The 23,167-nt window shown below is 42.1% G+C and overlaps 1 protein-coding gene across 2 annotated transcripts in view; it reads left to right on the plus strand.

Annotated features, from left to right (window-relative positions):
• Nucleotides 1-23,167, plus strand: part of HSPG2 (heparan sulfate proteoglycan 2) — a 948,088-nt gene that overhangs the window by 911,410 nt on the left and 13,511 nt on the right. For both annotated transcript variants that reach the window (XM_078642606.1, XM_078642605.1), the window contains 5 exons: nt 1,917-1,973; nt 4,488-4,563; nt 10,968-11,046; nt 17,930-17,971; nt 18,817-18,887. In XM_078642606.1, the coding sequence (XP_078498732.1) occupies nt 1,917-1,973; nt 4,488-4,563; nt 10,968-11,046; nt 17,930-17,971; nt 18,817-18,887 (325 nt within the window). The remainder of the gene's footprint in view (nt 1-1,916; nt 1,974-4,487; nt 4,564-10,967; nt 11,047-17,929; nt 17,972-18,816; nt 18,888-23,167) is intronic.

A 23,167-nucleotide genomic window follows, 5' to 3' on the forward strand; every position in this document is an offset into this window, starting at 1 on the left:
CTTGTCCTAATTAGATTTAACATTGATTTTCTAGGCATACCCTACCAGAATCACGTTGATACACTCATGTATCCACTGTTTGTTTTAGTTTATATAATAATATTTACGCGCATTCTCAGGCTACACCCCAAAGGTTTAAAATCTGTGTAACATATAAAAATCCATTGGTGGACGAGATCTCCTACTCCTGACAGGAGTTTTTCATTCCATTTCATGACCTGTATTAACAGCGGCTCAAATACATTAAAATCAGTTAAAACTGAGAGAGGTGGATTCAACTCAAAGCGGGGTAAGTTTTCAGTGATAAACAAGTACATTTGAGAAATATATGGTAGAGGCATCGGGGGGTGGGGTGGGAATTGAGACTAGTTAAAATTATGCTGGGAGAGAGAGCTAAGAAGGCAAATTAAACTGGAGAAGAAAATAGAGCAGTGTACTTCCTCAGTCCTCAGAGCCCTACTACTATGATGAAGTCTGTGAAGGAACTTCATTTACTAATAGCATTTGAAGGAGCTAAAATGGTAATTGTTGGTCATGAATATGCTTTCATATTGAAACACCTTAAGATAATAAAAATAGGCTTGGAAAACCAAAACAATTAGCCATATGCATAAATGCTTTTTCTCAGGGATTATCTGTTTATGGTTTCATTAAGCTTCTCTGCATTACTTAACATATTTAGGCCTCTCCTAGAAATACTCAGGCTTTGACAGGCTTCTTTTGGGACTGGTATACTTGAAATCCTTAAGTGGCACCTCAGTCCAAAATGCCTAATTTTCAGATGTTATTGGATTGGAAAAACTAACATTGTCAATTTAAAAAAAAGGAAATCTTAAAATGTTGGTCATTTTTATCCCGGTCTCCCAATATGTTAATTGTAAGCAAAAGACCTATGAAGTCTCTAGCTTGTTAGATTTTCTTTATGCACGAAAAGCTGCAGTAGAATCCAGTTTATATACTTTGATGTGCAAAACTGCAAGCAGTGATGTCTGTCCTGTTAGGTGAAATACCAACAGATGCCTTTTGATCTGATCCCACTGAATGACATCACGTGACGTTTGAACCTGGTAACCGCCCAGTGCATGTGCATGTGAAATCATGCAGAATGTGATTTGTTTATTCATTGACAAGTCATCAGAAATGGACTAGATGTCAAATTGTATTGTTTGATTTGGGAAGACCATCTCCTGTTGCTCAATAACTGCGTTATGCATTGTGTCAGCTGCCCTGGTTTGCAAGCACTAGTGGACAAAAGCTGGCACTAATTTTGTAGGTTTAAGAATGATACAAGTGAGCCCGTTTGATTGGGGCAACTCATCCAGCCTTTGGGTGTGAGCAACTGAATGCTTGGATAAGTAAAGAGTTATTTGTCTTCAGAAATCTACGACTACTGCATCATCTTCACTTGAATCTCGATCCATTCATAGATTAGTATCACACTTCTAACCAGTGATAGTGGGGCACTACATCCTTAGCTGCCAGCCATTTAATACTGGGCTAGTCTCAACTGAGCCCATATCTCTTGCACCCATGCTTAGGACACTGTGTCTCTCACCAAGAAGTAGTTTATCACACCTCTTACCTTTGAGCATAGGACAATAGATCTCTCCTGCTTGCTAATAAGCAACCACGTTTTGACACACTGCATTTACCTTGATAGAGGCCAATCATTTTTATAAGGGGAGGAAATATTGACCTAAAATAAAGCCTATGCAAGGTAAATTCTGCATCCTGTTCTTGAGTGCAGCAAAGCACTCTGAAGATATTTAACAGATGAAACTGTTCCAAAGAACCAAAACTGAGGCGAGCTAAAATAAATGTAAGGATGTAAAACAATGCTGGACGTATAACATATTTGGTTACCAGTGGATCTCTGGACCTTGCTGTGATTAACCAAGCTGTTTGCATCTGTACAGGAACGGCGGCGGCGAACCAGGATGCAGATTGGCACGAAGAGGGTAGTGGGGGGAATGGTACAGTATTCCAATGTTTTCTTTTTTATATATTTACATTAACCAAACCCTTGCCTTAATGATTCTTTCATTGACACATTAGCTCCCAAAGGTTACCAGTGGCAACCCAAAATTGCTTGCTGAGGTATTAATCAGCAGCCGAAATGAGTTGCCCGAATGGGGAAATATAGAAGCTTGATGAAAAAAGAAATGAGCATATTTGATGGGCTGCTGGATGGTTAAAAAGCGATGCAATGATAGAATGGTTAAGGAACTAAAACAATGAGAACTAGAATAGAACAGGGATGATGGTATCAATTCTAGCCAAAAAAGTAGTAGTTTTGGGTCAAAGAGATCAGATTAGCAGAGCATGAGCAGACACTGTCTCCTGAGACACCTTCTACCATTGCTGGGTTTTTAAGCAACATCACTCTGTAATGTAACATTTTCAGTTACACTTTTTCCTATTCAATCATACATAGAACTCCTAATATACAAAATGCTGTTGGCTAAAAATCCAGGTCTAGCTCAAAGTTTCACAGATGGGTTATATTCATGGCATGGTGGCATTTGGAATCCATGTGCCAATGACTGGCAGATAAACCGGAAGAGAGAAGTGAATCTTTCAAAGTTAGAGAATTTAAAAGTTGCTACAGATTCTTTTGAAAGATGTTTGACAGATCGATATATATGCATGAAGAGGATTATTTGCTATACTGAGAAAATCAGACCTAGTTGTTTTAGTTTGTGCTGTAGGGGTGTCACAGATGCGCATTATAAACTTAATTAAGTCATTGCTGCTAGGAGAACTCTACACACAGATTGTGTTTCCATCAGTGTAGTCCATACACACCCACCTTTGCCAATTATTTAGCGGTAACCAAGGAGTGCAAAGAAGAACTTGCAACAAAAGTAGACCATGTCAAGCTCATCACATGACTTTAAAACCTCACACCACACATATTCTGATTTCCCATTTGATTTGATTTTTTACAGTTGGCAAAGTATCTTCCCAAAGAAACTGTGTCACAATAGAATTGGGGACTAACATATTCTATGAAAATTGTCTTATTTCTTGCTTGTGCGATCCTGCAACTCTGCAAGGACCACTAAGCAGTTACTATTAATGTGCTTCTGAGCACCTGATGGGGAAAAATAGGCAGTAAATTTGAAAGATGATTCATGCAAAGAATAGAAACGAAATAAACTGATTATATCAGATAGGGACTGTATACTTTCTAGAAATACTTTGACTGGGCTGCATCTTGTGAGTTGTGATGGGGCGGGAATGGACAGATAAAATATATCACGCATTACCTCCAAACAACACGATATAGCAAATAGTGCCTACTTAGAAGTTGGTTAGTCCGGCATTGTGAAACAAAAGGAGCCAATTTATTTCTGCTCCGTTGCATACTGTCTTCAGCTCCTGTTGCATTTTTCTTTTATAATAACCCTAAAAGTCCTCTACCTTGCTCACCATGAGCTCTGACTTTTTGCTTGCTTCTGCTTTAAAATAGTGTAGGTATTATCAGATTATTTCTTATCATATAAGGACTTTGTCACAAGTGTATTTTTCGTTCCCTATTTCACACCTTCTTTCTTTACATCCTTTCTCTTTTCCAGAATGTACAGGCAAATACATCTTGCAGTGATTTACAATCAGTGAACATTTGTTTTCGTCTTTTCCTTCGAATGATTTTCTCCTTTACTTAATTTATGTTAATTCTGTATTTTCTCCTGTGGCATCTTCCATAGTTTTCCCAGCTCTCTAGTGTTTTTTTCTGCATATTCTGACCCTTTTTATTTTCAACCTTTCTTTTTTGCCTTCTACATCTCTCCTCCCCCTTTCTTCTGTTCTTTCACTCATCCTTATTTGCTTAATTTCATCTGCTTAGTTTTTCTTTCTAATGTTCCTTCTACTTTATATGTAGCCTTTATACTGTTTGTCTTCCTAATTTTCCTTTCTTATGTTCAAAGATATTCCTTTTCTACATATTTTCAAAAGGTGTTGCTTTGTCTCAATTATAATTCTTTCAATTTTGACTGTCATTGTCTCTTTCCTCACATTTTCTGTATTGTAGTTTTTTATTTTTTCTCCAAAATGTGTAGTTTTTTTAAGTTCCTAGAAAATATACTTTGAAGTGTATGATCTAATCATTGTTTTATCCTTCTTGATGTCTAGATTTGTTCCCTTGTTCTTCGTCTATTAATGCCTTTGATTTTCTTTCACTAACACCTTAAATAATTGATTGCATGTCCCATGAAAGATTTCTACTTTTTAGTCTCCTAAAACTATGCCTGTAACCTTTGGGTGTAATGTAGTGTTAATTTCCTTTCTCAGTAGGTTGTTATTCCTGCTCTTTTGTTTATTTTTCCTTTCCTATTCTTATGGCCACGTATGAATTCTTCCCAGATTATCTTTTTGGACGCTACAGTAGAATGCAAACAGTTCACTATTTACAGGGTGTGAGTTTTAATGTGACTACTGAATCCTTTATCCAGCTGTGACAAACCTGTGAAACTTTTTTTCAGATGCACCAGGTCAATATGGGTCCTTTTTCTCAGATGATGCATACATTGCCCTTCCCCGCCAGATGTTTCCGAGGAGGTAAATGCAATTTTAAAGAATGCACTGGCACTTATGTGAATATCCTGACTATTTTTATTGAGTCCAATTGTTCTGGTGCATTTGCTATGGCAATTGTGTTCACCTTTTATGAAATTCTTTTCAAAGACAATTTGTTATCTGCTGTGTAAGATAACTTGTCTAGCGTTAATGTTCACATTGTAAGTTAGAACTTCTTTATTTCTCATTGATACTTCAGATTCCTCACTTTGCGAATATCCCCAAGATGCCAGTCTGGATCTAGAAACTCGAAAAGCAGTACTGCTGTTCAGCCGCGGCCCATCCTAATGAGCTGAGAGGCCACGCCCCTCACCTTTTGGCCACTATAAAGAATGTCTGTCAGGCTGAGCAAAGGTTCGCCTGACCGACACTTTGGTTTCAGGTCAGGCAGCCAGGAGTTAGACATGTGCTAAAGGCTCCTGGCTGCCTGAGCTAAACTTTGCTGGGCTGAGGAAGTCACAGCACCGGTGGACTTGAGATCTTCAGCCTGGCAAAGCACCTTAAGGCCCTCCCATTCGTGATGAAGGGGGAGCGTCATTGATTGCCTTGGACTTGGGCACTTCACTTCTAAGCCCTGAAGTGCCCACGGCTGAGTGTCAAGCACTGACACCTCATCACTGAGTGGGATGGGTTCAGCAGGCTCACTGACCCCATCCTACACGGTGATAAGTGAGGTACTGCTGTTACTCATTGGCTGACCTTAGATCAGCCAATGAGGGAAGGCAGCAGTCCCAACCGTCCTGGAACGTCGGAGGCTTTGGACTGATTCTTTCCCTTGTTGAAAGAAGGCAGCAGTCCCAACCCTCATGGGATATCCGACGCTGAGCTGTGCAGGTAAGTATGGTTTTATTTTTAATGCTTGGTGTGTGTGCATGAATATACGGGAGTGAGTGTTGTCAATGGACGTGTGTGCTTGCATGTGTGTTTGTGTGCATTTGTGCCCCGACCGCCCCACTTCCTGCGAATAGTGCAGGCCGCCACTACTACTGTTTGCCTTTAGGTGGTGGTGTTCACTCTGCAATAATTTTGTTCCTGTCCAGAAGTGATGAGTGGAGCTGCATACTAGCACCACCAATGAGTGCTGACTTCAGTTTCTTCCTTTCTGAGGCTTCTGACGCGGATTTGGACCTACGATCCTTTTTCTTCATTTCTTAAATCCACTTCAAGTTCTGTACTAGCTCCTGTACTGACTTTGGGTCCGGTTCCAAAATCTGCACAAGACCCTTGGACATTGACGCCGTCACCAACACCACCTGAGCCGGAGAAGGATCCACAATCCCTTTTTGTATCCTACTCTAGGCCAAATTCTTCTCGAACAAAGCTGCCCCCAGATCCCAATGTGATGCAGTCAGTACTCAATCCCTATGACTCAGATGCTATACCATTACCACGTGGACACGCACCGACATTGCACTAACTGTTTGGCTTGGTCTCGGATCATTCTCAGCCATATGAAGAATACAATAGGGGTGATGAGGTAGAGTTTGCCCCCACCCTATTATGAGGATAGTTGGTACATACACCTGCAAGAGGCCAATCTATGGTATACATCACCCGATATTGGTTTCCCTCCTGAACCACCCAACTGAAAAAGAGGCCTCCTTTGCAGCATTCATTAGGCAAGCTACTGAAGTCTCTGACCTCCACCACTGAATTAAGAAATTAAAAACCTATTTTCTTATTGAGGTCCTTTAGCCTGTTTAGGCACCGTCTGAACCTCTTCTACCCACCAAAGAAGCCCTCACTGATGTGCTCCTATGCACATGGGCAAAAGCCATGTTCTAGCCATCTGTTCAATTACCAGGTTGCACGCTTCCATAGGTCAGCTCCATGTGACCCTGATTTTTATAACCCAGCATCCAACTCCTGAGTGTTTGGTAGTGCAGGCAATCACGAGCTTAGTGATCCCTAACACCTTTGTAACTACTACTCTTCACAAAGTCCAACCATTTGTAAACATTTGGCAAGAAACTGTAGTCATTGGCCAGCCTTGTCTTGAGGTCAGTTAACACCAATTGCCTCCTAGGATGTTACACCCATGCACTCTGGGACATGATTCCTGAGGACTTACTGGCAGTTTCAGAAGACTTAAGGCAGGCTTCTCCAGCCAGTAGCTCGTGAGCTACTGGTAGCTTTCCAACCACCTGATGAAGCTCTCCTGTGTGTAGCCCAGTCTACTACTTTAGAAGCTTTTGCTTAGTTGAAGTATTATATTCATATAAAAATTGAAAAGTGTGTAATCAAGACGAAAGCGTGACTATATTCAGACCTTATAAACTGGGAGAAAAATGGTTGAATTTTAAAAATACATGTAAAACTGATATGTCCGTGATAAATTATGTGGTGTTGAGGAGACTTATTACTAATATTACCTTGGAGCCAGGTGCATTGCAGCTGTGGCTGTTAAGTACTACACACATAGAGGCATTCTATATTACTAAAGCCTTTTTATTTTACATTACAGCTGGCAACCATGATGAACTGAGGTGATCACCACTGGTAATCTTGCATTTGGTGGCCACTAATGTAATCTTTTTTTATGTGGTCACAATTACAGGTCTAACAGTATTATTAGCTCAGGATGATTTTCATTGAACATAAGTAGCTAGCTCGAATTATAGAAAAGTTTGGAGACCCCTGACTTAAGGGCTTCCTTGGCCCAAATCCTTCAGGATATGGCTAAATTCACCATCCGCTTAGTTGTATACACAGCTGATTGTTTAGGAAGGGCTAGTGGGACAAGCGTGGTGTTCCAGTGCCATACATGGATGAGATCCACATGCTTCTCTGCAGATGCCAAGGCATCACTAATAAGCATACCCTTCAGCAGGTTTGCCAGTTTGGCCCAAAGGCTAACCCAGCCCTGGCGTGTTTCAATAAAGAAAGCTGAGCCATGGCATACTCTTTGGGCTTTTCCGCGCTACTCCTGCAATCCCTCCAGCAGTTTGTCTCTTTGGGGCTGTGCCAGGGGCTTGGTGTATTGGTAGCCGCCAGCCCCCTTTGCCTGCTCAACTGGCCTCCCATCCCTTGGTAGATTGGGGCTAAGGGTCAAACAGACAAGGACCAGACCATCAGGGACAGCGTAAGTCTTAATCTCCTGCCCCTCCAGCAGCAACTACAAAACCTCTTAGTGCTCCCTTAGCAGCACACAGCCATCCATTTGGAGGTTGGGTGAGTCACTTCCTTCAGGGGTGGCAGAGTATCTCACCCAATGCGGGGAGATTGGGGGGGGGGGGGCTTTCACATTTCCAACCCATTGCACCTGCCACCTACTTCAGAGCAACTTTCCGAGGACCATCTGTCTATTTTGTGCCCAGATGTGCACACTCTTGTGGCCAAAGAAGCCATAGAGAGGGTACCAACCTTGGAGCGGGACACTGGATGTTATTCCCACTACTTCCTTATGCCGACGAAGGCCTTCATCCTATTTTGGATCTTTGCGCTCTCAATGCTTTCCTACACAAGGACAAATTCAAGATGGTCATGCTGGCCCAGGTTCTGTTTGCCCTAGATCGATGGGACTGTATGGTTGTGTTCGACACGCATGGTGGCTATTGTCGCATCTCTATCCTGCAGGCTCACAGGCGCTACCTGTGATACAAGGTGTGCCATTAGCACATTGTTGCCATCCTTTTTCGGTTTCACCAGTTGCCCTCCTTTGGTCAAAGTGCTGGCGGTGTTCATTGCACTTCTTTGGAGATTAGCTTTACCAGTCTTTCCTGGCTGTTGAAGGCAGGCTCGCCACATCCAAATGAATGCGAACCTCCTGACATCACTGGGATTTTCAATCAATCTGCTGAAATAACACCTGACTCTTTCACAGAGGCTTCCTTCATTGGCGCCATCCTGGATATGGTGTACTATGGGGTCTTTCCTCCGCATTCAGCACATTCAGGCTATGATCCTGATGGTTCAGCCTCTGTCCTGGGTCTCCATGAGAATGGCTCTGAGATTTCTTGGCCTGTTGGCACCTGCATCTTGCTAAAAGACCATGCCAGATGTCACGTGCAAGCCCTGCAGTGAGATCATGTCAAATTCCATCAGGTTTTAGAGGAGACTGCAAAATATATGCAGCGGGGACTGTTTGCAACAAATGGACCAGCTGCAGGCTCCTCTCCCTACCTGACCCAGAGGTGATGGAGGTATCACTACTGGGTCGGGGAGGACTTCTGGGAGATATGAATAGGAGAGGACTCTGGTCTCTGCTAACGCTGCTACCACTGCGTTGGCATGCAAAGTGCCTGTCCTGGATATCTGTTGAGCTGTTACAAGGCCATCAGTCAGGTTCATTGGGATGGACGTTTTGGCTTTTTTAACTGAGCCATTCCACAGGCCCACCATTTTAGGAGGTCCTGCTTTGGTGTCTATTGACAAGGGGAAAAATCTTTGGTCAGAAGCATCTATCAGAAGAAACGGTTACTTACTTTCGGTAATGCTCATTCTGGTAGATACTATTTACCTGTGGTTTCCTCACCGCCCTCCTACCTTCCCCATCTAACTCTTCTATGTCTCCTTTTCAATCTGAAACCTTTCTATTTTAGGAATCCGCACACTGGTCCTTTGAGTCTGCTTATGGGCTCTGCGTCTGAGTGTAGACAAGCTTCCACAAGAAACTGACGTCAGCCCACATGGGTGGCACTTGTATACGGTTCTGCTTGTCACTTGTATACGGTTCTGCTTGTCACTTCTCGAGTGGAACAAACTTGGCATGTAGTCGCAATGCGCCACCTATCGGTGTGCAGCACTACTTTTTGCGTTTGCAGGGGAAATTCACAAGGTGTAGAATCTTCTGTTAAAGTGTCCACCAGAAAGAGTGTTATCCGAGGCAAGTAGCTTGTTCTTCAAGACAACCGCTCAGAAAACATAAAATGTTCATTAACACGTTCAATATAAACAGCTACATATTAATAAATGTAAAGTCAGACTCAATTATTAATTTCATAACTAAGATATGAAATTGCAAGCATCAAGTGAATTGTTAAACAACAATAACTGTTGTATATAAAACCAAAATTACCAGCAGCAATAGGCCTCTAAAAGTTCTATATTAGCCAATCCTTGCAGTGTCAATTACCTTTAATTTCTTGACTGTAGCTAACATCCAATGAACCCTAATAACGTTAATGAGTAATTCATACAATAGTGACCAGGTGGAGGAAGAGTCCTAAATATAGCCATTGACCAAAATCGTAATGTTTTCGGTATCTAAAACAGTAACTGGGAGGAGTAATTCCTCATTGGAGAATGTTAAAGTACACTTATAAATATTCATCCCTTTCAAAGTCCATATTTGTGTAACAGAAGCATGCATTTTCTATCTAGCATCCTGCACTAAGAGCAGAAAAAGAACATTTTAGCAGTTTAATTTCTCATTTAAAACGTTGCCAAATATTATATATAGCACTTGCTTAACAGTGAAATATGTGTGTGTAATAACCATCTCCTGCAGAACAGCATCTTGAGAAAGTTCCAAGAATATGCTTCCCTGCAGAGGTTTTTTTCTGGTTGTTTGACTGCACCTACTTATACATCATCCAAAAGACTGCGTTGTAATCCTGTGGAGATATTTTCATTGTGTGGGAAAATTCCCTTGTTTGGTACATCTTGTGTCCCCGGCCTTTTCTTACCAATTGAATAAAAAATGCGGCATGGTCATTACTGGATAAGAACAGATTGTAAAATGCTGCGTGCCATCTACTACAGCAATGATGAATGTTTTAACTATGTTTTGGTTAGATGTTATTTTTCCATAGTATCATGTTTGTTGGTTGTAGGCCATTATCTTTGTTAATCCAATTGTATACTTAACAAATATATAATTATCAGTTTGATCAATTACTTAATATGATTCCATTGTCCATTACAGAGCAATTAACAGGATCGTGAAAGTTCATAAATGCAGTTAGCAACATATTACCGTGCAATTGCTTTTCCTTGCTGCTTGACCCCTATCTGCACAGATTTTGTCCAATAAATAGCCGTCTGTTTCCCTTTGAATGCCCCCCCTACAACATGTTTTCATGGGGACATGGAATCCCCATCACTGTCTGAAATTCTATAGGAGGGCGAGAAGATTATTAATTTCCTGATACTTTCTAAGCAGAGAATTATACATATCGAACATAACAAATCAAGTGCTCATTTACATTTGCCTCTGGCCGGGTGTGTTGAGTTGACAATCTCAAGAAGAAAACAGAAATTCATATTGGTTTCAGGGCCCTATCAAAATAATTTGTATCCAATCTACCTTAGTAACCGTCTTTCACCTCTATGTGAGATTTTTCTTTCTACACTTGCCAATGCATACAAAGAAAAGCTTGTTTCACTAGTAGATAAGCCTATTCATTAAATTGATTAAAAAGAGCCAACTTTGTTTGTTGTTTCAGCCGGCCGGAAGCTCCTGAGACAATTGAACTAGAAGTTCGTACCACCTCATCCAATGGTGTTATCATGTGGCAGGGTGTGGTGAGTACAGATGTTTTGCAGTTGGTAAACTGGGTTCATGATAAACATGTACCAAATGAATACATATGAAATATGTAGAATTAACTTCGCTTTTTGGTTTCCATCAAAACAGTGTGGGCATTTTTGGAGAGCATGTGACTCACACTCCTAGGTGTATAATAATTGCTGATAGGTTCCATGTAACATCAATAGGCTTGGGACATTAACATTTAATTTTTTCATTAAGCATCTTGGACAGATGTTTTTCCCATTTACCAGAATGCAAGCAGCACCCATCATGTTCCTTTTATAAATTTTTTCAAGAAATGGAAAATTTTAATTTTGTTCATTGTGTTACGTTTCTGGTGAGTTGGTTACACAGTTTCATTTGATTAATTAAACGATTTAGAAAAAAAGCTTAAGTATATTTCCTCCAAAAATAACACTGAATCATTTGTTGCATTAAAAGTGGCAGAAGGAATGCTCTTTACATCTCTAGGCATAACTGACTGGCATTCGACAAGACTCCATTTTAATTTAGACATGTTTTGTTACAAGGCATGAATCCAAACTTCAAATAGATTTAAAAGTTCTGGATTCACAAATATTTATGGGCGAAAGGTTTGCTTACATTGCACACCGTTCTTTTGAAAATTATACATGTGCTCATTAAAGTACTCAGATTTGAGTTTGCATAGGCAAAACACTCTTCTACATTGTGCAGCTAATGGGATGTGTTTAGTACAAATAATAAACTTCATTGGTGGTTTTGCTGACATAATTTAATGTGACTGATTTGCTTTGTTTATTGAAGAATTTCAGGCTACTCATTTGAATCTTATTTGTAGCAGTTGTGTTTTTAGTGCTGGTATTAGCTGTATTAGGATAGCAATCGTGTAGCTGTTCTGCATCGTGTTCCTCATCCAGCATGCTAAGAAGGCATTTTTATGGGTCTGCGTGTGTATGTGTTGAAGATGGTGTTTGAGAGTGAGTTGGAGTGCTGTGTTGCTTTTGTGGTGTAACATTGTTGTGAAGAAGACCTGGGGAAGCAAAGTTGTGAGGTGTGGCATGTTGCTTATATTTTTTGCGTGTGTTTAAGGCGGAAGGTGTATGAGTCAGGGAAGGTGGTGGGGCATGTGGGTCATGTAGTAATGTTATAAATTGTCCAATGGATGAGAGGCGGTTAGAAGAGACGTGCTGTATTGCTGCATTTTTGTTAGGTTTGGTGGAAGAGTGAAAGCTTGGCATTTGAGTTTGTTCCTTTGTGTGGTTTGAAAGGTGGGTATTTATGCATGTATTTTGTGATGGTAAGTATTATGAGGTGTTGCGCTTTGAAGATCTTGTTGTGCTGGTGTGTGTGATATGTTTTGCTTTTGAGGAGTAGTGAAAAGGGGTGCTGATGTATATGTTTCATGCACTGGATTTGGTTGTATAGTATTGTTTGTGAGAGGAGGTTGTGACGTAGAGGGGTGGTGATGTGTTTATGAGTAGAGTGTATGTTGTGTGTAGGAGGGAATGAAGTAGAGGTGAGCGTGTTTATCTTAGACTGATTTGTTGCAAGAGTTACAAGATGTGGTGGTGTGCAGTGTGTGTTGTGTGTTAGTGTTATTATGGTAGAAGGGAGAGGAGGGTGTTTGTTGGACAACTGATGGAAGGATCATTATATGTTAGTGATAAAAGGTGGTCTGTTAGGTGTAATTAGGGAGAGTGTGTCTGAAAGGGATGTAGTTATGTATGGTGTTGATTGGCGTTGTGTTAGTGATGAGTGTATTGGTTAGTGGTATAGGATAGAGTTGTGTACTGTTTGTAGGTGATGGTGTATATGTGTGGTAGTTGGGATAGTAAGGTGTTTAGATGATGTTTGGTTGGGTTTCTGGTGCATGCTGGTACATTAATCTGTGCATAGTGTTGTGCATGGTGTACATTTGGTGTGAGTGTGTTGCTCTGTTTGTGGATGTGGATGGTGTGGGCTAGGTATTGCTAAATGAGAAAAAGAGCAGCATTTCTGGCCTTAGTCCTGACCAGTCTCTAACAGTCTCAAACAGGCAACTGCCCTTGTCCTCTCTGCCCTTAACAGGCTCAAACAGGCAACTGCCCTTGTCCTCTCTGCCCTTAGCATCGACGCCCCGGCTGAGATGCCCTAAGCCTATCCTTTTAAAAGCCTAGTAATCAGGTGACCCCTTCAGCCAATGGGAACCCTAGCCCTAACACTATCCAATCATAACACTAGCCCTTACATCTTGAACCAATAGGAGACCAGGACCTTACTGCCAATCTTAGCCCTGATCTCTACGTCCAATAAAGGCCATAGCCCTACCAGTAGTCTTAACCCAAGTAAAAGCAACCAATGGTACAGGTTGCCCTAGTCCCTACTTCCAATAGAAAGCATAACCCTACTCTTAGTCCCACAGCTAGTCCAGCAACCAATCACACCAGAAGCCCTAATAGCTACTTCCAATTAAAGGTCTAACCCTAACCCTAGCCCTAGTCCCACCCTACTTCCAATAACATAGGAAGCCCTAGTCCCTACTTCCAATAGAAATCCTAGCCCTAGCCCCAACCCTACAATGATTGAATCACAGACCCAGAAACCAATAAGAACCCTCAAATACCCAACCAATGAGGACATTAACCCTAATCCAATAGAAACATCAGATACAACCACCAATCAGTATACACATGTACCAACCACTAGCAGACCATATAAGGTCCTAGCGACCTCCGACAAGGTTTGCTGGCCAGGGAGTTGGAAGCTACTACTCCTGTTCAGAGTCTCCTAGGAGACAGACAGGCTCAATCCACACTTGTGGACTTCTGCAGGTAAAGGCTTCACTAACTTGAAATCTAACAATACTGTTTGAATAAAACTTTACTCCCTCTGCTGGCCAAAAAACATAGTGCACAGGCCCTAGTGAACACAGTTTAAACAGCTCACAGAAGCACCCTCTGATGTGGAATATCCCTGTTGCTGGGGGAGGGGTGGAAGGGGGCTCGTTTCACTGGCTTTTGAACACAAAATTGTAGCTGGTTGTGCACTGTTTTCAAAGACAGGTCTTAGCACATGGCAAAGGAGAAATTTGGAGGGAAAACAGAATTGTCACCAAGGAATGAGAGGGATAAACCACAGAGGTTGGACTGCAAGTCCCACAATTCAACACGTTAAATGGAAGCAATCATGGGCAGGGAAAACCACAAGTTTAAAACACAAAACAGGTGATAAAATATGCAATCACAGGCAGGTCAAAACTATAATTTTAAACTATAACAACCACAGACAAAGACAGTAATCACAGAAAGGGAAAATCGTTTTTTAAACAACTATTGTTTTGGGAAGAGACAGCACTAGTCTGTCTCCTTACCACTTCCTGGACTCTGCTCACTGCAATCTGGGGCACAGGTAGGCTGCAACTCACAAGATGGAGGAGAATGATTTGGGGTGCACCCAGCAAGGCCTTAAGGGGCCTTGGCAGGTGTGAGAGGAGGGCTCAGACTTGCCTGGTAGCCGAATAACCAATGGTCTGCTGGCACCCTCTGATGTAGAATCCCTGTTGCTGGGGGGGAAAGGGGGGCGGGGGGGTTGTTTCACTGGCTTGTGAACACAAAATGGTGGCTGGGGGTGCACTGTTTTCACATACAGGTCTTCCTCAGGGGTAACTACAATGTAATCAGAGTAAAACGGAGTGTTACGGATGTTCATGTTTACACATTTTAGTTGATTTCTACTTTTTTAGTAATTTGGGAGGGGACAGCATCTAAGCATATCAAAAGTTGTTCCCAGAAAGTACTTTGGGGAGAAAGTATCGGTATTTGGACTAATTTCTTAGTTTTGTTCCAAAAAAGTTAGTGCTCACAGGACATACTGTGCAAGAGACTGTTCTTATTTAAAAGGACAAGGTGACACTTTAGGTTTTGCCCTATTTTTACAATTCAGCATTGCTCAATTCTCTTGATTTTAGGGACTGAAGGCCTGTTTCCCGCTGGTAGGCAGGGGAAACTTTGGAGTTAGGCCTGGGTTTTAAAAGCAGTTTTATGAACTTTTAATTGACCGTCCGGCGTATTTGCACATTTGCACACTTCTTTGGGCTCAATTTTCTTTAACCTTCCAGTGCTGTCGCTGGTGGGCAGCAGACACATGGGGAGAGGATTGGGACTTTTAGAATAAAGCACTCTATCATTTTTAACTGACCTGCTTGGCGAACTTGCACGTTTACTTAATTGCTGTTCAGCGTTTCCGGTCCGTCACAGCTCCTTGTGCCGATTGTACGGAGAAACGCTGTAGGCCACCCCCTCTTCACACCCACTCCACCCCCACATTGTGCATTTCAGAGCACAACATGACAGGCTCCGCGCGGTGCCTGCCATGTTGCACTTTGAAATGCGGGGGGGTACCATAGGCACCCCCCATGTGCACCTCCCGGAGTCCCTGGAGGCCCGCAACGGGCCCCCGCAGGGATTCTCCGCATGCCTAAAGGCATTCAAATTGGCCCATCATAATATGGCTGGCGGTGTCTCATAGACACTGCCACCATATTATACCTTTTCTGCCCCGGTCGCCTTTGCGACCGTGGTGGAAAAGCGGCAGACGGACTTACTGTTCGCCGCGATCCCCCTCGCCATCCTAATATGGCGGGGGGTTTTCAGAGGAAGGATGGCGGGCGGATCGCCCCCACTAGGCCGGCGGTGGCCTGGCGGGGGCGATCCGCCCGCCATCCTAATGGGCCCCTTAGTGTCATGAATTGAGAAGGCTTGTAACAGTGAGAAGCTTGCTTGCTCTCAAACCGAACTTCTGCTAATTATCAAACATTACAAGACTTCTCAACAGCGAATGAAGGATGTATGTTCTCTCACTTGTGTCTCAGTTGGTGAGTTCTATGTAGTTCGTTGTTTACCATAGCAGTAAGAATCCCATGAAGGGTGACCTCCAAGTACGCTTCACTGTCCTGTAGTGCATGGTCACTGATGGGTGATATAACAGGAAAAATGGAGGGTCTTTCAATTTGGGGATAGTTCTTTATCACAGATTACTTCAAATATGTGGTGTCAGTAACAGAGGCACAGTAGAATATTTACAAAAGGCATGTAGGTTTGCACAAACAAGGAGGAGCATACAGACAATGTGAGCTGTCCATAAAGGAAATTTGGTGTTCTATTTTCTTTGTGCACACAGCTTTGCAAACAATGTGCATTGGCTTAAGTTTGATACAAGGCAGAAAGATGAGCCGCTTGTAATAACTAAGTACGACTATGATATGATTGTGTCTGTTTGCTAGTGGTGAGATAGACAGACACACACCAGCTTTTAGTCGGTGGCGGGTGGCGACATTGAGGTCACTGAGAGGACATTGATAAGGATACTGAGCAGGAGCTTAACGGATTAAACATTGTGTGGAAGATGGAGCTTAAAAGTGGTCTCAACTTTGCTCAGAAGACACATTTTGCATCTGTCTGGTCAGGCTTTTGTTAATCTGCCTTTTGAAAGAAAGACCAATGCCATTGTAACAGCCAAGGATTTGGCATTGGGAACAAATCTTCTTTGGTGACCCACACTTCATTACTTTGTGAGACACTGTGAGGATCCTTGTTTATGGCTAATATTTCTAGCCATAATGTTTGTTTTGACAGGTGCTTGCATGACAGAAAATCTCTTTTTGGTTTGAAGTCCATGTCACAGTGGTTTTCCATGACTTTTAATATTGTATTGTAATTGCGTTTATATGTTTACCACCCTAACAAACTGTTGAATCACTTTGTGGTGGGTAGCACACTACTCCGTAACCTAAGCGTAGTGGTTAGCCTAGTAGTTATTAATAATTGTTAGAAATTTGTTGGTTATCGGTTAGGCTTGTGCTTTAAAGAAACTGAATAATTTGCTACAGTTTATAATGGTTAATTAAGTTAATAGGAGTTAGGTGTAAATATTATAGTGAGTTCATGCAAGTGGGAACAACATGGGATAATTAAATATTGTGGGAGGTTAGATGTTGTGTGGTTGCAAGATGAGGGTACACTGTAGAAGAAATAGTGATTTAAGAAGTCAGATGAGTAGATGGGTTAACAAAGGTTAGGTATTGCAGGAATGGTTACTCAGAAGATTTTTGATTTGCAAAGTGAGATATGGTTAGTTTACTGAAGTTTAGAAGTGAGTAAGGCAGCAGGGCTGTAAAAGTGTAGGGTACACTCAGAGGGACTAAGGCAGACAGATGATTGTGCGTAAAGAGTATGTAATTCAAATACAAATATTAGGTGAGCGAATAATCCCTAGGTATAAGTCAGGTTACTTTTCATGCAGGTTTTATTTCTGAATATTGAATTTTTGGTGCAACCTGGGGAAGTAGAAACAGCACAAAGAACATTTTAGTTGGTGAGCTTTTGGTTTCTGAGACATAAGAACTTGATTGGGCCTTTTCCCACTCTCACCATCTAAAACTACTGAGATTTCTAAGCTGCTCTGTAGAATGCATGAATGCTCGGTTACCAATTCAATTCCCATTAGGCGATCTCAACTACTTGTGCCCAGCGCTTAGGACACAACAAAGTTGTCTTGACCCCCCTCTAAACTGTTCTGAAACCTTATGATATACTTGTAGCAAAGTGAGATATTGATTACGTTTTTTACAACAATTAATCATATGAGCCTTGTAATAAGATGCCATAAATAGCATGCCATGAATGGGCGTAGGTGACATTTCAACTATATGTTTTGGCAATAAATGGTGGCAATCAACCCTATTCAAGGCATTTTTGGAGAATATTTGATATTAGTAAGTTACCATGATCATTTGCTCCCTTGGCAATTCAAGGCTATTGGCTGTATTTCGCTTGTGTTTATCTAACTATTGCATGTAGCTTGCTGGTTATGTGCATGTAACAGAGTTCACTTCCATGTACCGCATCTCTCCTTCAGGTAACAGATGAGGCTACCCATGATGAGCATGATACTAACAAGGTATTTATAGTTCTAGCACTTAAGAAATATTAACTTCATCAAGGGGAGGGGGCAGCATGTTGGAAGATTCGATTGGGATTGATGTCGATGGCCCTCAAGATGAAGAATGAACACCTTGAAGGGAAGTGTCACAGCTAGAACCATACCTACCCCAATGGTCTTGTATGATCACGTTGTGTCTTGCTAATCCCCAGTTTCACTTGTAAGAGTTTAGAACTTGCTCTTTACTACTTTGGACCTTTGCTTATGTCAATCTCTGCCTCCTGATAACCTACATTGTAGTCTGTGTCAATCTCAGTAGCCTAATTTGCAAGTACTGTGCAAGTTACTGCCTTTCAGCCTGTTGGAAATTTTGAGTGTCCCACTCACTGCTGGACTTGTTTAACGCTGTCCGTTGCCTGACTCTTTGACCAGACTAACAGTTCTTTCAATTTTTTTGTGCTAAAATGTGCATTCAGTGAAAGACTTGTGTATCGCATTAATTTGTGCCTAGATCTTGGCTCCTTTGCTAAATGAGAGTAGTGTTAACCTCTCTGTAAACCACCTTTTATAACGTTTTAATATCAAACATTTGAGTTAAGTGTGGCAGCATGGCGTCTTAAACCTTATTAGATGTTTTCTCACCATGAACCTTGTGTACATGAGTGGTGTTTGTTTATTATGCACCACATACTATCTCTTGTCGCTTTATCACCATAACAAATAGATTTTTTATGAGGTTTATATATTATTGGTACATTCAGTGGTTTAGTGTTTTCTAACATATTTGAAATCAGAGATCAACTGCTTTTTCATTGCTTATATTATTTATCCAGTCATGCTGTACACAAATGCTTCTTTTGTAGGAGGAGAAAGAACATGGGAAGGCAAAAGACTTCATCAGCATTGGACTTAAAGACGGACACCTGGTCTTTAGGTAAGAAAAGTAGTTTGTTTTTTATATCTTGGTAAATGACTTGGTGGAACCAAGATGTTGTCAAAAGCAACAGACGACGTGGTGGGGCACACCAATAAATGCATTGAGTGGTCAAACCTTTTATCAAGGTCTGGCAATCTTTTACCAGAACTTAAGCCAAAATCTTTCAAATCAACCTTCTCCTCTGCGGCATATGTTTTAGTTTATCTGACCCCCCTAACACTATGGCCTAACTTTACTCTTGCATTTCTGACGGCCGTTCGCTGCAAAAGATGTAATTTTTGATGGATACTTTTAACTGCAGATTCTTCATCTTATGAATATTCCCAGGCATCATACTGAATCAAGAAGAATTTTCTGCATAACCCCTGTATGCTGGTCGGTGGTGTTGTGTGGCTCCACATTGAGTTCACTTCACAACAGAAGTGACACCTGAAGCTATACATAAGCTCCACCCATGGATGCTGATGTCGGTCCCTTCCTTGCCTTTGTATGCAGATCTGGAACTCGTAACTCTTTTTTTCTTCTCATCAGCTGATAAGCTATTTTCACAGTTTTTCAGTGTATTAGGGGAATATCACCTCCTAAAACTATAGTCTTCTGATGGATTCTTCTAACTTCAGTTTCCTCACTTTGTGAATATTCGCTCAGGTGTCAGGTTGGAGCCGGAAACTCAAAAGCAGTACTCCTGCACACTGGTAGGTTGCGTCATGCGGCTACGCACCAACATAGTTCTGCTCCGGAAGTGATGAGAAGGCCACAGATCAGTACCACACAGGCTCACTGACATCAGCTCCTTTCGTTCTGCACCTTCAAATAATTTTTGAGTTCAAAATATTTTATTGAAAATTATCATAATAAACAATAAGCAAGACATACAGAAAAAAACTAACATTGCAAAAGATCTAGTAAAATACTAATACTAAATATACAATAATTGCTAAATCATTTTCAATAAAGGAAGGTAAATGTATGCATAGAAAACTTAAAAAGGGGAAGGAAGGAGAGGGAAACTTATAATATCGAATGCGTAATAGTTGATAAAAAGAGCTACTATACAATATCAATATATATAGTAATAGAACAATAAAGTGGAGAAGCAATGAAGATATTATTAATTTGATAAATATATATCAATAGGAGTCCAAAATAGATAAGACCTAGAATTCTGACAAATTCCTTTTTTTTTTAGTTCAAGATATTTTATTGAAAATTTATCATAATAAACAATAAGCAAGACCTACAGAAAAACTAACATTGCAAAAGATCTAGTAAAATACTAATATTAAAAATACAATAATTGTGCACCTTCAAATTCTGACCCAGAGCTAACTCCTCATCTTTGGCAGATAATGTTCTCCTTTACTTTCTTTTGCCAGTTTGCAAGGGACAATGCCACCTCCTAAAATGACATGGTTTAAACCTTGTATGGACAAATGTCTGTGACAGATCCCCATGGAGAATGCCTGTGGTTCCTGGGAGGTGCATGACTCCAACACCTGTGGCAACTGCCCACAACAACCTGAAGGTCATATAAGACATTGAGGTGAAATTCAATGTCCCAAAGCATCAGAAGACTCCGTGCTGTGAATGGTTGAAGTCGAATTAAAGGTCACATTCCTGAAGTCATTCCCACATCAATACTTTGTCACAATGAAACTCTTGGGTAGGTCGAAAAAGAAGCACAAGAAGTAAAAGCAGGAATCTTCCGCTTTCCGCCACTTTTAAACTCCAGAGTGGGCGCAAGTGTGTCAGCATGCCTCCAGGTCTCACTCCTCAACTCCCGGGCCGACAAAGAGTTTGGTCTGGATGCAACCCAGGTCCATTGACTAAGTCACTTAAAATAGAAGCCTTTAGGAGGCCATGCTGCATATATTTGGCATGCTTCAAGCTCCCTCTGGAGCGCCTTCAGACTCCAATTATCTGCAGCAGCCTCCCGTCAGAGCCCACCAGCTGGTTTGCTATCTGAGACTCTTGAAGTCACTTTGGGTATCACACTGGTTTGGTACAGACTTCTGTTCTGGTGCCACTTTTGCACCAGTTTCTTTCTCATAGACTCCCGCACCAATATATGAGTCCTTACCTATAGTAATTTGCGAATCCGAGATGGCTTCAAATTGATAGAGGCTGCACTCTGATCCCACTGGGGTGCAGCCTATAGCAACCCGTAAGGCTCCAATACCTTGTCCTTACACAGCAGAGTTTATACCTCATATCAGATGTTTGATTGGATTCTGAAAAATACTACAATGAAGGGGACAAATTTGCCCCTCAATATGATGACAATGGGTATGTCAATCTTAAGGATGTTAGAGGTCTGGACACTTCCACAGACACTGAGCTTGTCTCTCCTTCCACTGAGGAGAGGGGTTCTTTTGCTGTGGTCATGAGGCGGGTTGCAGAGGTCCTTAACTTTCAGCTTTCTACAATGGAGGTCAAAACTAATCTCTTTACAGAGGTTACTCAACCAGGTAAGGCACCTACTGAACCTCTCTTGTCAATCGATGAGGCCTTAATGGATAGCCTCTGAGGCCTTAATGGATAGCCTCTGAGGCACATGTTATGTGCTCCAAGTTAATATACCAGTAGCTCACCACCACAGACCGGCACCAGACTATACTGTTTTTTTTCTCACAATTCCCTATTCCTGAGAGCCTGGGCGTTTACTAGCAGAGTCAAACCTAATGCCTTTCCCACAATGACTACTGACCATGAGTCTAAGAACAGAGAAACTTTTGGCACACACGTTTTCATCTAATAGTCTTGCTTTGCTCCCAGTCTATGGCAGCTGCCTTCTAGACTGCTACAGTTATGCTTTGAGATGTAGTTGGTAAGTTCCTGACAGATTTCCAGAGGACCCATGTGTGTCTATAGCCTAAACCATGTTCTGCGGCCGTAATGCAGCAAAATTTGTTTCAGTCCGGCTTCAACACTACTGACTGCCTGGGTCAAGCAAGAGTGTGGTGTTTCTATGTAATCCCTGGATGAGGTCTACGAGCTTTTCTGGGGATGTCCATACATCTTTGATGGACATGCAGTTTCATGGCTCTCGCCATGTTGTTGGAAAAGCCTTCCATGCCCTGGAACACTTTAAGAAGAGTTAATTGACCGTGTTCCCTAGGGCCGTCTATCACTACCAGACAATTTCTTCAGCAGTTTTGCACTTAAATGTCTACACTAGGGGTTTTTGATACTGCCAGTGCCACACCCCACTGCTGGCACAACAGCATGCTCAGCTGTTTCCTGGCTGAGACTGCAATACCCAGAGACATCTTCAGGGCATCAGGGACAACATATAGCTCGGTGCCCCACCCCTCCGGCAACCTCAAAACAACTGCTTTAGTGTTTACTTTTCAAAACACACCTACTCTGTAAGAGGCTGGATCAGACATTTCCTCCAGGGTGGCAAGACACCACTGTGGATGCATGGATCCTTCCATTCCTTAGTACTCTGCCACATTTGCCACCCTATCAACGCAGCCGATAGAGGAACACATGTCTGTTTTGCAGCAGGAAACGCAGGCTCCCTTGGCCAAAGGAGCCAAAGAGCCCCAGCCTCAGAAGTAGGAACTGTGTTGATCCCACTCCTTCATAGTGCTGAAAAAGGGCAGAGGCCATCGCCCCATCTTAGATCTCTGCCCTCTAAACTTCTTCCTGTAGATGGACAAATTCAAGATACTCACCTTCGCCCATGTTCTCTTTACCCCGGACACAGGAGACAAGATGGTAGTGTTGACCTACACAGCGTTTTTTTTCTAGGTTTCCTCCTTGCAGGTCCACAGGCGCTAACTGTGGTGCAGTATGGGCCATAAGCACTTAGTTTTCTGTGACCCCTTTTGGATGCATAAGTGTTCACAAAGGTGATGGTGGTGGTAGAGGCATATCTTTAGAGGTTGGGAATATCCGTGTTCCTGTACCTCCACAGCTGCCTGCTGAAGGCGGGCTTGCTGATCTAGTCATAGCCCACCTCCAAACAATGGCAACCCTTCTTACATCTTTTGGGTTCACAAACAATGTGCTGAAGTCACACCGGACTCCTTTACAGAGGTTCCCTTTTAGCCATTCTAGACTCTGCGCATTTTCGAGCTTATCCTCCAGACCAACATGTTCAGGACATTCTAGGTTTGGAGGGGTGCTGCTACTGATCGAAAAGCTAGGTCTTGAGTAGCCTTCTGAAAGCTAGTAAGCCCTGGGTCTGCCGTAGGAGGAGGGGGAGGGTGTTCCAGATCTTGGCGGCAAAGTGGGAGAACGATCTGCTTCCGGTGGTCGCTCTTCGGATG

This window comes from Lissotriton helveticus, chromosome 5_1 (genome assembly GCF_964261635.1).
Source record: "Lissotriton helveticus chromosome 5_1, aLisHel1.1, whole genome shotgun sequence".
Taxonomy (NCBI): domain Eukaryota; kingdom Metazoa; phylum Chordata; class Amphibia; order Caudata; family Salamandridae; genus Lissotriton; species Lissotriton helveticus.